The 15,382-nt window shown below is 42.1% G+C and overlaps 1 protein-coding gene across 12 annotated transcripts in view; it reads right to left on the bottom strand.

The window, feature by feature from the left end:
* Positions 1-15,382, bottom strand: part of LOC144668247 (A-kinase anchor protein 13-like) — a 385,814-nt gene that overhangs the window by 260,196 nt on the left and 110,236 nt on the right. For all 12 annotated transcript variants that reach the window (XM_078530039.1, XM_078530037.1, XM_078530033.1 and 9 more), the window contains one exon: positions 6,057-6,204. In XM_078530039.1, coding sequence (XP_078386165.1) covers positions 6,057-6,204 — 148 coding nt within the window. The remainder of the gene's footprint in view (positions 1-6,056; positions 6,205-15,382) is intronic.

Genomic DNA, 15,382 nt, shown 5'->3' with positions numbered 1-15,382 from the left:
CATTGGATTTAAAAAAAATTTATGCTTTGATACAAGGGTGATCATGAGATACTTAAACCATTAGCTTCAGCCATCAAATATTCTGCAGTGCACAACCCTATTCACAGCCTATTCACAAGTGCAATCAAAGTACCTTACTGTACCTTGCTGTTGATGGTGTTTGGTGGCCGTTAAACTCATTACTTTTTGGAGCTGCTGTTGAGTCCTACAAACATGTTATATCTGATTGGTGCAAATAATAGCTGCCATTTAGCTTCTTTGTAGCCCAGTGTTGTAAGAGTGTCCAAGTTGCTACTATTGATAACAGAGTTGAACTGCAGACACTTGTTGGGTGGAAACCCTAAGTTTATTTACAATGTACTCAGCAGCAACTTCGTGTGCTTTCAACTCCAACTTTATCTCTGCATTGTCTGCTGAGGTAGCTCGGGCTACTCTCTTATTGGTTACTACAGATCATGTGATTTTTCTAACAAGCATTTTTCTTAAAGGTACATTACACACTAAATAAAACCATAATTACTACATTCTTGCCCCTTTAACTCGGCTATACGTATTATATTTACAAGTACATACTTTTCAAGACAACAAAATATTTTACACTGGGTAAGGAATTTACAAGTTCAGTCTTTCAGGTGGTTTCCTGGAACGTGTGGAACGTCGCAGCTCCACAACTTCAGATTCTTTGTCAGGAGCCTCCTTTTCCGGTGTTGCCTGAACATCAGGTGCTTCAGTGGGCACTTGCAATTCTGTATCCTCAACTCTTACAGGAACATCAGCCATGTCTGTGCTGGGTTGAGTATTCTCAACAAGAAACACAGAACCAGTTGTAATCACTGGTAGAACCAAATCTTGGTGATTTATCTCTCTCTCTTCCTTAAATGGTCCGCATGTTTCCAGATGATCCGGCCTTCCACCTCCATGTAGTAAGGTAGAGATCCAGTCACCGCACTTATTTCGCCCGGCAACTTTGTTTATAGCTTGGCAGCTGTTTCTTCTAAACTTAATTGATATTCGCCATTTTTCAGCTATCTGAAGGTATGTTCCCCAATTACTATAGTGGAAGCTCCCAGGTCCACTTCCATTCTAACAGGTTTGCCATTTACTTTCACTGTGACAAATATTGGTTCTGTCTTTCCAACTTTCAGATCAAACAAATGTCTGAATTTAAACAAAAATAGCTGGAAAAGCTCAGCAGCTCTGACAGCATCTGTGGAGAGGAAGACAGAGTTAACGTTTACAGCCTCTCTCCATCGATGCTGTCAGACCTGCTGAGCTTTTCCAGCTATTTTTGTTTTTTGTTTCAATTGTCTGAATTTGTTGTTTCAGGCTCTTTTACATTGTAGATTTCACTAGGCTTCTTCTATTGTTAACAAGCCTGCTTGAATCTTTCCTTGCACTGCCTCATCATATGTCCATTTCTGTGACAATAGTAGCATTCGATTTTTTTAAACTGTCAATCACTTAAAAGACTGCTTGTTTCCACCTCTATTAAAAATATTCTTTGATTTTGCTGCTAAGTTATTTTTCTTTATTCTTCGGCTAGCGAGGACCGTTTCCCGCTTCTTGGCGGGAGACTTGCATTTTCGTGCCCTTTTTGGCTGGGGTTTCCCACCCGCTGTGGAGGACGGCGCAATTTGCATGCCCTGTATGACTTCTGAATCTCTTACTGCGTTTTCCGTGGCCAGCGCTTTCTCTAGCGCCTTCTTGAAATCCAAATTCACTTTGAACAATGATCTTTTCTGAATAGTGCCCTCATTCACACTACACACTAAATGATCTCTGAGCATGTCGTTTACAGACATACCAAATTCACAATCTTCCATCAGCTGCTTCAAATTTGCCATGTAGCATGCAACTGTCTCACCCAGTGCTCTGTTTCATGCATTAAACCTGAATCTTTGCATCACGATTGAAGGCTTTGGTTGATAATGACCCTTCATGCGGTCTATCAATTCATCAAAATTTTTCGAATCTGGGGCACTGGGTGCCATCAAACTTCGAATCAAGCTATAGGTTTTACTCCCACGAGTGCTTAAGAGGGTCGCTTGCCTCTTCTCTTCCCCTGTAGTCTCATTCACTTGAAAAAAAGAACATGTTCTATCTATTGAGACTAATCGTCTGTGGCTGGTTCAAAAGGATCAATTCTCCCGAATTGTGGCATTTTAGGAGAGGATAGCTTCTTCACTTCTAACAGAGCTTGCTGCTTACAATCACTGGGTGAAGTACAGTGCCGATTTCTTACTAACTTGATTTCTTCTGTTCAATTCTGTTTTATCCTCGTCGCCAGTTTGCTTTAAGGGTGTCAGAGTTGCTGCTATTGATAATAGAGTTCAACTTAAGACACTTCTTGGGTGGAACCTCTAAGTTTATTTACAATGTACTCAGCAGCAACTACACATGTGCTTTTAACTCCAACTCTAACTACATCTCTGCACGGTCTGCTGAGGTAGCCCAGGCTATTCTCCTATTGGTTACTACAGATCATGTGATCTTTCCTAACAAGAATTATTCTTAAAGGTACATTACATACTGAATAAAACCATAATTACCACACCTAGTAATTGGATGTTAGTTTTCTTGAGGTTCAGTGATGTTGAGAATTAAAGAGACTATTTTTCTTAATTTTCTGTGAATTTGCCCATTTTTTGGGTTCTAATTTCCAATCAACACCACACCCACCACCCTGTCCTCTAGTTTTTAAGGCTGAAAAGTAATTAATACAAAAAAACCCACAGGTTTGCAACCAGTAGTGGAAGCTCATCTGAAATATTAAATCAAAAAAGCTCATTACACCAATAGGAGAATGCAGTTAAAGCCCATTTAGAAATCTATTCAAAGAATAGAAGTTAGAAAAATATGAAAATGGAATTTCTTGGATCAGTCCCCAGTCTGTGCTGAGCTGGCTTACAGATACCTTTTTGGGGGTGGGGGTGTGTGGCGTTAATAGCTCAGTGCATCTTGGGGAGGGACAGCCAAAAGACAGGTCAAGTTTCTTTGTTTGATCATCATCCAGTAACTCAAACTGTAAAGTGTGTTTGGGCATCAGTGAATGGCAGGATTGGGCTCTGTTCTCATGGCTTCATGACTATTCATCCTGCCAACACTCGTGTTCTAGGCTCTTGGATGAGGTACCAGATGTGGGATTGTTCCTCAATCCAAACTTGTGAATGCAGCAAGTTATTCAGAGTCGGTACTTCCGTGCAAACACACAGCTGAAGTTTAAATAAAAACACTTACACTGCTCAGATAAGGACCAATGGATATTTGAAGGGAAATGGCTTTGGATAGACAGAAGCTGATAAACAGCTCAAGCCACCTATCTAACGACTAACAGCCCATGTTCCTGCACTGGCAGAAACTTGGATCTGCCTTCCTCAATGAAAAGGCAGTGTGTCAGCTCTGTGTTAGGATACAAAGTGCAGGCTCTAAAGAGAATCAAACATACAGAGTGTAAAGACAGACAGGGAGGAGGTGACAGCTGACATTACCCATCTTGATCCACTCTCAGCATTTATGATTAAGATATTCTATTAAAACTAGCTATCACTAGAGAATCAGCCACTGAAATACTTCTGCATGTTTATTTCATAATGCTCCTCTGAAAGAAATCTAATAAGCAACATAAGCAAAAATAACTTGGACCTTTTTGTCACTCCATGCAACAATGTTTAATGTTTTTGATAAATATCACCCAAAGACATTCATGCACCCACCTGTAACTCAGGTTTCCAAATGAGCTAGACAGGGAAGGCAGCTAACTCACTGTCAATTAAGACCTTCAAAATGACCTGGACCAGCATCTTGTGAGAAAGGACGATTGGGGGTTATAGATCATGTCAGGACAATATAATCATTTTCATAATGTCATTGGGATTTATTGTAGAGTGATACTGGGGTGTGTGGGCTGTGGGCACGGTGTGGGGGTGGGGTGTGTGCGTGCGTGCTCTTTGATGTAGGAAGAGAAGCTAGATTTGAAATGCTAAGTAGGTAAACATGGGTGAAGTTTTAGAATGTGAGATGTGAAGGGAACATTTCCATTTTCAAATAAATCAGAGTAGCCTGAATTCAAAAGAGGGGGTGAAATGTTTCACCTAGCCAGAAGTTAAGAAACAGTGTGTTTATTTTTCCCAAGGGTTACTAGTAAAATTAGTACCATGATAGATCTTTATTATTAGAGAGGTAAAGCCCAAAGACATAGTGAAACAATGGGAATTTGCATTCAAAGGGGAAAATATGTATAAAGGAGAGAAGACTGTGTGTAAGGGCAGGCATTTTTAAGATCTAACACAAGTGTGAAAAGCCTCCAGCATCTAAACCTCAAGCTGCTGTCTACAAAGAACTGAAGCGGAGAAAAACTCACTTTGAATTTGACTGTTCAGGGTATTGTGCTAACTTTGACTGGGTCTTTTAAAATCTGGGTGTTTTACTGTTGCCTTAACGGATGTGTAACTGGGAGTTAGATTAATCAGGGGAGTAGTAACTTGTAGACTTGTGAATGTGCTTAAAATTCTTTTATGAATAAATGCTTAATTTAGTTTTGGTGGACTTATTACGACTGAATTCAAGGTAAGCATTGAGATAAATATACAAATTGCAAAATAGTTGTGACAGTCGATTCAAGTTTCCCTCTGGGATTTGAGCAGCTCAGCATTTACCATCAGCTGCGCTGTAACAATCAATGCTTGATTTTCTTTTTGAGGGTGGGTAAAGAAACAAAATGTTTTACAGAATAGGACCAACAAGCAGCGAGTATGGGCATGCATTAGAGTAAACGTTCCTTACATGACAAGAGTGACTGCACTTCAAAAATACTTGAGCATTTTTTCTTTATTCATTCTTAGTATGTGGGCGTCACACACAAGGCCCACATTTACTGCCCATCCCCAACTGCCCTTGAACTGAGTGGCTTGCTAAGCTGTTTCAAATGGTAGCTAAGAGTCAACCATATTGTTGTGATCTAGAGTCACATGGAGGCTAGACCAGGTAAGAATAACAGATTTCCTTCCCTAAAAGGACATTAGTAAACCTGATGGATTTTTACAACATTTGATAATAGTTTCATGGTCACCATTACTGACACTAGTTTTGAATTCCAGAATTATTAACAATTTAAATTCCACTAGCTGCCATGTTGAGATTTGAACCCATTTCCCTAAAGCATTAGCCTGTTCCTTTGGATTACTAGTCCAGTGACGTTACCACTATGCCACTGACTCTCCAGCGACTTCATTGGCTGTAAAGTGCTTTAGAACATCCCCAGGTTGTGAAGGGCACTGTATAAAATGCAAGTCTTCCTTAAGCATCCGTAAACTCTGGATGGAGTGACCTGATGGGCCGATTGTCCCTTTTTTGCTCCAGATTTTGTGTACTTCTGTTCTTAAAACAAAGTGCGGACCAAGCTAAATGTTTGCTTTATGCTGGAGAAGATTTTCAGGATCTTCCAGGCTGCAAGGGGCACAGCAACTATTTCCACAGTTAGATACACTACACCCATCACTTACTAAAACTCAGCAAGGTAAAAAGAACCATAATCACCCCTCCCTTTTCCAAACAGCTCATGTAACTAGGCACAATTTGCTAACAAACTAAAAATAGGGAACATCAGGGAGGGGTAGACAATCAGTCATTAATTCATTATGTGACAGGATGAACAGGATGGGGAGAGGCTCCTTGGCAAGAAAATAAATGAGAATAAGGTCACGGCTCAAACCTAGTTGACATCATCAGGAACACAGAAACAGTCTGAGGATCGCCCATTTAACACTGTTTATGATGATCTCAGTGAAGAGCAGCCTATTATATAGAAATTCATTTGGGAATACATCATTTCCTCATTCCATAATACACTGAATGTACACACTGTGTAGCAGCTTTGAAGCAGGGTCAATTAAATAATATGAAGTATGTTATGCCTCACATCTGAAACACGATGTCACTGACAATTTAACGTCCTCTGCGTGTGTGTGTTTGAATTATTTCATTTTCTGCTTGCGTGTAAAATGGCAATCGAGGAGGGAGAAGCAACAAGGAAAAAGAGCCAGGGTATTCTCACTTACCAGGAGTGATAGTCTGCAATGTATTCTGGTCTATCCTGTGTGTGCTGGTTAAATGGTGTTGGCTAGAACCAGAGAACACCAGGTAGTGGGCTACATCCTTTTCGATTGTGTGCTCATCATCCAAGAGCACAGAGAGAACAGACTCCCCCTTTGGAAAGAAAAGACAAGGTTTCATTAGAAACAGCGTTGAAAACTAAACATGGAGTTCATCGACACTGTAGGCTGTAAAGAAGAGTCATGCGGACTCGAAACATTAACTCTGTTTCTCTCTCCACAGATGCTGCCAAACTTGCTGAGTCTTTCCAGCATTTTGTGTTTTTGTTTCAGATTTCCAGCATCCGCAGTATTTTGCTTTTATGCTTATATAGGTTTGTGATCATCTGGTAGGTTTGTGCAGTTGAGTAGCTTTCCATGAATATTTATAACTATTTTTCTTGCTTGTTCAAAAATAAATTGACTATGAACCAAGCTCAAAATACAATTTAACACTACATTTTACTGAAGTGACTCCTTCAAACTTATAATTTTTTCTGCATTAAACTTCAAACTAACCTCTAAAACCTGAAGGCTAAACAGGTTTGCATGAAGAAGATTAAAACATCACTTTGGGTAATCTGACCCATTATCCACTCAAGATCGGGGCTTTGGCTGAAACCACTAAAATACACACATCCAGATTAATTTTAGCACTGAGTAAGTTTATCACCAACTCAGACCTGAATCTCTGTTGTTAACTAGAGCTGTACAAAGGGTTCTTATCTGGTTGAAACCTGAACTCGTCAGAACCATTCCAAAGCCAACAATGCAATCAAAGGACAGAAATCAAGTCGTCAGTAGGTTTCTGTATCCTTACAAATACTTTAATCCTATTGTACCTTGAAAGCAAGGGCTTCTACTACACTAGATAAGACATTTTCCTGCAATTTCCTTGAAGCTTTAGCTAGGGCCTCATTTTATAGGTACTAGCTGCTCTCCTGACCTGTACCTGACCCAAGCGACCACTGCACATGTATGAGCAGATAGTGACTGGCAACAGTTCATTTAAACAGTGGTCGAAACTGTCCATATCGAACATCAATACATTACAGAGATAAAAACAAAGAAACAAAAAAACAACTCTTTTCTTCTCCGCCGATGCTGCCAGACCTGCTGAGTTTTTCCAGGTAATTCTGTTTTTGTTTTATCAATACATTACACTTGCATTAGTCGTGGCTCAGCACGTAAAAATTCTCAGCATTAAGGTGGTGTTTGGTTCAAGTCCTACTCAAATGTCTTGAGCACATAATCCAGGATGACACTCCAAGGCCTTGCTGAGTGAGTGCTGTGCTGTCAGAGGTGCTGCCGTTTGGATGAGTTGCTAAACCAAGGTCCCACCTGCCTTCTTAGGTGGATGTGAAAGATCCCATGACTCTAATTCAAAGCAGAGCAAGGTAGTTCTCCCCAGTGACCTGGTCAACTAACATCAGTAAAACAGCAGGGTATAGAGGTTTGTGTAAATTGGCTACTGTGGTTCCTACATTACAACAGTGTCTACATTTTTAAGTATTTCATTGGCTATAAAGTGAGTTTTGACAACCTTGGGTCACAAAAGCTGGTATCCAAATACAATTTAGTTCTTAAAAAAAAATTGACAGGGATTTCTGTGATCATAAGTGGGGACCACAATGGGTTTTCGCCTCCCGAACCTAGGGTGTTGAAGCCAATTGTAGTGCCCCTGGTGCTGTCTAGGTCAAAGTCAAGGTCAGTTCACAATGCACAGACCAGGAATCAGATCTGGTGTCATACCTGATCTGTCGGCTTCAGTACCAGACTGGGCAGGGCACTTGCCAATCAAGGGACCATACCTGAGCAGTTACTAAATTTTATTAGCAAAAGCAGTTGGGCAACACAGTCCTAAAGGCTTTAGAGAGGGTGCTGAAAGGATTTACAGAAATGGAACCAGGAACAAGGACTGATTGGAGAAGCTGGGGCTATTTTCTTTAAAGAGAAGCTGTGAAGAGATTTGACAGAGGTATTCAAAACCATGAGCAATCTAGAGAGTAGATATAGATAGAAACTGTTCCCATTGATTGAGGGGTCCCGAGCCAGAGGGCACCGATTTAAGGTAAATGGCAAAAGAACCAAAGGCAATATGAGGAAAAGCCTTTCTTGTGCAGCGAGTGGTTAGGACCCGGAATGCATTACCTGAGGGTGTGTTGGACGGAACACGGGAATTGGATAAGAGCCTGAAGAGAAAAAATTGCAGGGCTAGAGGGAAGGGACTAGGTAGTGGAACTATCTGCCGGGAGCTGGAAAGGCAATGACAGGCTGAATGGTCTCCTTCTGTGCTGTAACCATTCTATGATTCTATTCATATGGACAGGTGTGTACGTAGTGATGCTGATTGCAGAGGCTCAGAAAATGTCCCTTATCCAGTCCGACATCCTCAATCCCCATCAACCAGGCCAGATAATTAAATTCTCTTGATATTGCCAATCAGATTTATTTATACTCTACGTAATCCACGTGGATTCCAACTAAAATTCCACCCCATTTATAGACCACCATTTACAGGCTACTCATTACAGCTCTTCACTCTGAAGCTTATCAATGGTTTGGTTTATTTCCATTAAACAAGTTTCCATTGCACGGATGATATAGCCAGAGATATGTCAGGCCTCTGAGTACACCTCCTGATATTCCCATCACCAACCAGAAACTTAGAACTAACTGGATGCCAGCTGCCCTGATAGCTCCATCAGTATAGGCAATGTGCAACTGTATCATACTGACCACAAGGCGCCACAATTGATTCCCAATCTGCACTCAATTAACTGATCCCAGGCTGGGGAGAAGGGATATTACAGCTGGCATCAACATTCCTGAGCTGGGGAGTGAGATGAAAGGCTTCAAATTGAGTCAACCACAATAGGAAGACCAGACAGCATTTAAAAGAGCAACAGCAGCGAGGTCTTTTATAGCTGGCAAGCCTGTCAGTAGTTACTGTCCAGGGCCACGATGAAGCTTGGCCATTTATTAGGTCCAGGAGCCTATGGAACCAAAGGCTCAGAGCTTTCAAGGCTAAGGGGAGAAATTTAAAAAGGGAAAGAAAACACTTGACAGAAATGAATCTCAAATGACCGACAGTGTACTTTGGCAGTGACACATATCAGGGAGTGTTTGATTTGAGCCAGGACACAACTTGACATTCAATATCACTACTGAGGAAAGCTGTTAAGACACAGCAGGGTAGGTATTCAAGTGGTTTACTATGATTGGCCACTCTATACATTTAATCTTCGAAACTTATCAATGAATAAAACAAGTTAAAAAGCCTATCCTTTCATTCATTTCAAGGCTGAATGTTTTTCTAACCCTTCCTCAGAATTCAATCCTCTGACAACACGGCTCAGCTTCATGACCCTCTCTGCCTGATTTCTAAAGCTTGGAGATTACAGCCGTGGGAATAACTTAACAGCATCAGAACAGGCAACAGTGCGTGCCAGGCAACAACTGGACCATAGACGGCACTGCTGCCATGTCTGACGGACATCTGCACATCTCATGTGGGCAAGGGCCATATTCCAGGTCAAAGAAAAAAAAGTGGGCATGTTATCAAATAATAAAACAAGTTAAATTTATTCAACAGCACTTTGAGTTATTTTGGTGCAAGTTATGTCATTTGTAAGGTTTCACTTCCTCCTCAAATCAACCATTCTTCGACGAAAAGGAGCCAGTTTGGTAGTGGTTTGGCTGCAATTCAAAGCTTTCTCAACTTTTTTCAAAGTTATTTTCAAAATGTTCAATTAATTTCACCCTTCCCTGTATTCTCCTATTCTCTGTAGCCAAAGGCAGTTCTTGGAATACAGTGACTACCCACAAGGTGTGTGGGTACCTGAATCAGGTATGGCAGCAATATCCTCTATGATCAAACTGCCCATTCACACTCTGTCCAGACTGATCCCTGTAGGATGGCTTAAATTATTCACAAAGGAGCATCATCCAAGCTCTGGAAATGGTGCCAGGAAAGACTATGGTTGGAATTTAATGGGGCCTTCGGGAGGGCATTGGGTGGTGCACGGGACTAGAGAATTGGGAGGGAAGGTTGGGATTGGGATTTGCAGGGGGAGGGGGGGGTTGGACTGCCCATTGCCTTTCTGATGCTATGGGATTCTCTCAGCAGTGGAAAAGGTGGAGTATGCCTTCCCACCCAGAGGCCAACTGAAGCCCTTAAGAAGCCAATGAAGGGCCACTTAAGGGTTTCTTCCCACTGCCTCTGGCATTCCATCAGTGGTTGGGGGGGGGGGGGGGGGGGGGGGGGGGGGGAAGAGGACGAGGACAAAGGCGAGGGTGGGGATGATGAGGGGTGGTGTGGGCCTCCATCATAGGACAATCCTAACCCCACTTACCTTGTACCAAGGTGTCATCCATAACACTGCTCCAGACCAGGTGCAGTCCCAGCAGTGCCCACTGGTTCCTGGTGGTGCTGCTGAGACTGAAGAGCAGCTGATCCGCCCACTGACCTACAGCTCTTGGAGGAATGATATCTGCCCTTAAAGGGATGGGAGCCCCGATGCCAAACAGTTAACTGCCTGATGGGTGCAGATATGCATCAGGGCTCCTGGAAACAGCCGAGGTGGAGTTTGCTTTCCCACCTGCCTTTGGGGCCAACACCACTGGCATTAAATTCAGCCCAATGAATCGGACTCTTATTGTTAGAGAATAGAGTTATCACAAAATATAAGAAAACTTTCAACCTTGAAAGAAGATGGATGGAAAGGAACATAATAAACTTACGCCACGTACTAAATAAGGACATAAGAAATAGGAGGAGAAGGCCATATGGCCCCTCAGGCCTGCTGAACTGTTCATTACGATCATGGCTGATCTGCTACCTTAACTCCACTTTCCTGCACTATTTCCTTAGTGTCCAAAAATCTATCGATCTCAGTCTTGAATATACCCAACGACTGAGCATCCACAACCCTCTGTGACACAAAATTCCTAAGATTCACAAACCTTTGAGTGAATCTCATTCCTAAATAGCCAACTCTTTATCCCAAGTTTTATGCCTTGAGTAAATAAGTTCATTGATCAACTGAACTCTAACTGCACGCCTTCCTATGTTCTCCTCAATTATTGCTTGCAATCGATAATGGGGAGAGGCTGATGTAAGAATAAAGAGTGGTGGTTTATTGAGATATAGGGCAGAGCACCAAGTCACACGTGCTCACTCAGAAACCTCCAGTACTAGACTTACAATTCCCAGTTGCCTGCGCTGTACAGTGATTCGTCAGTGCTGTCACATGATTAGTACACCTGCATTCTCTTAAAGGGACAGGGTGCCTCACTTTACCACACCAAGACGTGACCCCCTAGTTCTTGATTCTTCACCCAGTGAAAACAACCTCTCAGTTTCTAAGATGGAATAGAAAAGAGCAGGCCTGAGCATAAATTCAAGGCACAACTGCAGGACAGGAAGCTATAAGTACAAGCTGGTAAAAGATAAATTCAGGCCTGATGTCAGGAATCACTTGTTCAATATCCTAAGCAGTAGGCCATCCGATGTATTCGATGCAAAAACTCAGGATTCACTCATTCAAAAGACAGTTAATGCAGTGATGGAGAGACTGCAGGTTTCTACAGAAGGATGGACTGAATGGGCTCAATGGCTTCCCTCATCCATAACATTCAACATTACACTGTTTAACAACAAGGCATGTCACAGAGTCAAGGAGCTACTTCCATCTCTAACATTGAAATCTGAAAACCATGAAACGCAAATTCAAGTATAGATTCTGAAGTATTTGAAGAGGGATCAGGAATCCAGCCGAATATCTGAAAAGTGACCTTAGGGCTTGGGAAAGACACAGTGACCAGAAATTACTAGGAATTTACTGTATCATAGAATCAGGTTCACCTGAAAAACTCTTCAGACAAAAGACATTACATTTGTGAATATTTTGCATCTGTGAAGTATCCTCAATTTTATGGTTACTGAGATGAGAGGTGTTAGTGTTAAAGTGGTGCACTTTCAACTTTTGGCACCTCATTTAAGTTATGCGTTTTGTTTTGGCCACAACAGTCTATCAAGCTGCTCAACGGTATCCACACTGGGCTATTGAGTAATCTGCACAGGCAGAATTTCTACTTATCTAATGTAGCACACCATTTACTAAGAATCTAAGGGTAATCTGACAGAAGTTAATGCCTAGGGGCCTCTAAGTACGCAGAGGGATACTGCTAGAATGTAGGTAGCTTACCTGCACATTGCACTAGTAAGGTCTCTGTTGCTTGTCCAATCAACACAACAATGCGCTGGGTTGAAGGATTAGCTGTGTGGGAATTATTCTAGCTCCCAGTAATAAAGGTCCGTTAGTGGACCAGACCTTTGGTCAACTGTCAACAGTACTCTGTTGAGTATTGTGAACCTGCCGGTGAGGTTTCAATGGATTCTAATCTTCCCTCCCTCGGCACACTATCTGGAATATCAACTCCTTTCTCCCCTCCTCCTTCTACAAGGTGGTCACTAAGTTACCAACATCGACCGCTCAACAGCACAAGTTCCATGCAGAGGACAGTTCTCTCTATCCTACCCTCTGAAACATAATCCCAGATGTCAAAAGAGTACATCTACTACAGCAGTCAAACATTTTTCTACTTCCCATATCAACTATCCTCTGGTGGCTGAATCACCTTGTCAATTTACAAAATCACAGAATCACACCGTGCAGAAGAGGCCCTTCAGCCCATCGAGTCTGCACCGACGCATGAGAAACACCTGACCTACCTACCTAATCCCATTTACCAGCACTTGACCCATAGCCTTGCATGTTATGATGTGTCAAATCCTCATCCAGGTACTTTTTAAAGGATGTGAGGCAACCCGCCTCCACCACCCTCCCAAGCAGTGCATTCCAGACCGTTACCACCCTCTGGGTAAAAAAGTTTTTCCTCACATCCCCTCTAAACCTCCTGCCCCTCACCTTGAACTTATGCCCCCTTGTGACTGACCCTTCAACTAAGGGGAACAGCTGCTCCCTATCCACCCTGTCCATGCCCCTCATAATCTGGTACACCTCGATCAGGTCGCCCCTCAGTCTTCTCTGCTCCAACGAAAGCAACCCAAGTCTATCCAACCTCTCTTCATAACTTAAATGTTTCATCACAGGCAACATCTTGGTGAATCTCCTCTGCACCCCATCCAGTGCAATCACATCCTTCCTATAATGTGACGACCAGGACTGTACACAGTACTCCAGCTGTGGCCTCACCAAGGGTCTATACTACTTCAACATGACGTCCCTTCTTTTGTAATCTATGCCTCGATTGATAAAGGCAAGTGTCCCATATGCCTTTTTCAGCACCCCACTAACATGCCCCTCCGCCTTCAGAGATCTATGGACACATACGCCAAGGTCCCTTTGTTCCTCAGAACTTCCTAGTGTCATGACGTTCATTGAATACTTCCTAGTGTCATGCTGTTACTCCTTCCAAAGTGTATCACCTCACACTTTTCAGGGTGAAATTCCATCTGCCACTTATCTGCCCATTTGACCAACCCGTCTATATCTTCCTGCAGCCCAAGACACTCAACCTCACTGTTAACCACCCGGCCAATCTTTGTGTCATCCGCAAACTTACTAATCAAGCACTGAATGAGGGAGCAGTGTTGGTTCTATGTGCCCACGCCATTAGGAGCCAGATTGAAACTTCTCAAGCTCACTTCACATTGGACCACAACAGCAGAAGCAGAACTAAATATAAAAAGAGTTGGCCAGGGAGCACACGAGGGATTGAGGAGGGAGAAACACATTCCTACAATTCCTCTCCTCCCCCAGTGGTGACAAGTGACTTTGCAGCCAGCAGATAGAGGAGCCTTTCATTGTATCACACAGGGGTCGGCTCTGGTCACCTGTCTCCCTGTCCATGCCCAAATGGACAAACAGCGTGCAGCAACCACTGGCACACTTGATCCCTTCTGTAACCTGTAAGATCCACACAATATAAAAAGGTGATAATTGACACCCACAATCACATTATGATTTAATTATTTATGCAATGCTACTGTAGTCTCTATAGCTACTATTGTTTGTTTCACATTTCTGGTGGCCTAGGCCACTTGCCTTAATAGTTTTTGTTCTTGTCTGTTGATCCTGAGCAACTCGCCATCGTCTCTACCGACATTCAAGAAAGCCCCAGAAATGAAATGCCAGTGGGTTAATAATATTTTCTCTTCTCTCCCAATTGGATATCTCTACACATACATCAAGCACGAAAGGGGAGACACGGTATCTGTTCATAGGCTGCTGCAAATACCACTCAAAAACCTCAAAAGCTCCTGAGATTAAACGTGTGGTGACTTTCCCTTAGTTTTCCTTCTCTGTCTGTTGCGAAGAGCTTGATCTCCAGTCAGTAACATAGCTAAACCTAATAGCTCAAATAGGAAAATGCAGACACAAACTCACATCCTTCCATACCCTGTGGTAAAAAATCCAAAAATAAAGCCTTTCATATTACCCCTTGTGGTGCTACATGGCAATGCTACAATGCTATGTATTGACACTTCAGAAAGTAAAAAGTCAAAAAAAAAGTAAAATTGTCCAATTTGTCCTTGAAAATTAGTAATTCCAGTTTTTTTTCTGGTTGAAACCATCAAAATTTAAATTTAAAATTTTGAAGCCATCATCTCTGGCCCACAGCATCTAGAACGCATCAAACACTCAACAGACCATCCAACTTGTACAAGCTCCTGCAATACGGGTTGCCCAGACAAAAAAAAACAGGGGTTAATTTTTCCTTTTCTCTATGGCTCCAAATTTCCCACAGCACAAACATCCAAGCTGCTGGTGTTCAAGGGTTGTTTAACTGTGTGGCAAGAAGCTTCATGAGTCACACATAAAGTTTAATCTCTGCTTCCATTAATTTGCATTTATCTCAAGCTGCTGATAGAGAGATCCTGGCATGCCCATTTCAGATTTAACCATTTATGAGGCAAAAGGAACCAAGAACTGCACTTCCAAAGATTCAAAGCCACAGAACTTAAACAGAAGAAAGCAGAGAGTAAAAATTATAAGCACAGATAGGGCCAAGTTACTTTGGCTTCATGGACTGCCTTGCCAGGACTGACAGGCCACACTTGAACATCCTAATCTGAAACAAACATGTCAAAATAACCTAAAAAAGATATGCTGAGATCTTACTTGATTTTACTACTATTCTATATTTTATAAATGGAAAGTACCAATAAAATTCAGATATTATAAAGCACCTCCCAAAAAGCAGCAGCACAGAAAACCACAGACTGATAATGCAGTGCTGTTCAGAAATTTTGAAAATGCATTGGT

The sequence above is a fragment of the Cetorhinus maximus genome, chromosome 26 (genome assembly GCF_964194155.1).
Source record: "Cetorhinus maximus chromosome 26, sCetMax3.hap1.1, whole genome shotgun sequence".
Lineage (NCBI taxonomy): Eukaryota > Metazoa > Chordata > Chondrichthyes > Lamniformes > Cetorhinidae > Cetorhinus > Cetorhinus maximus.
The sequence above is the reverse complement of the archived record's forward strand: the minus strand, read 5'-3'. Positions and strand labels throughout refer to the sequence as shown.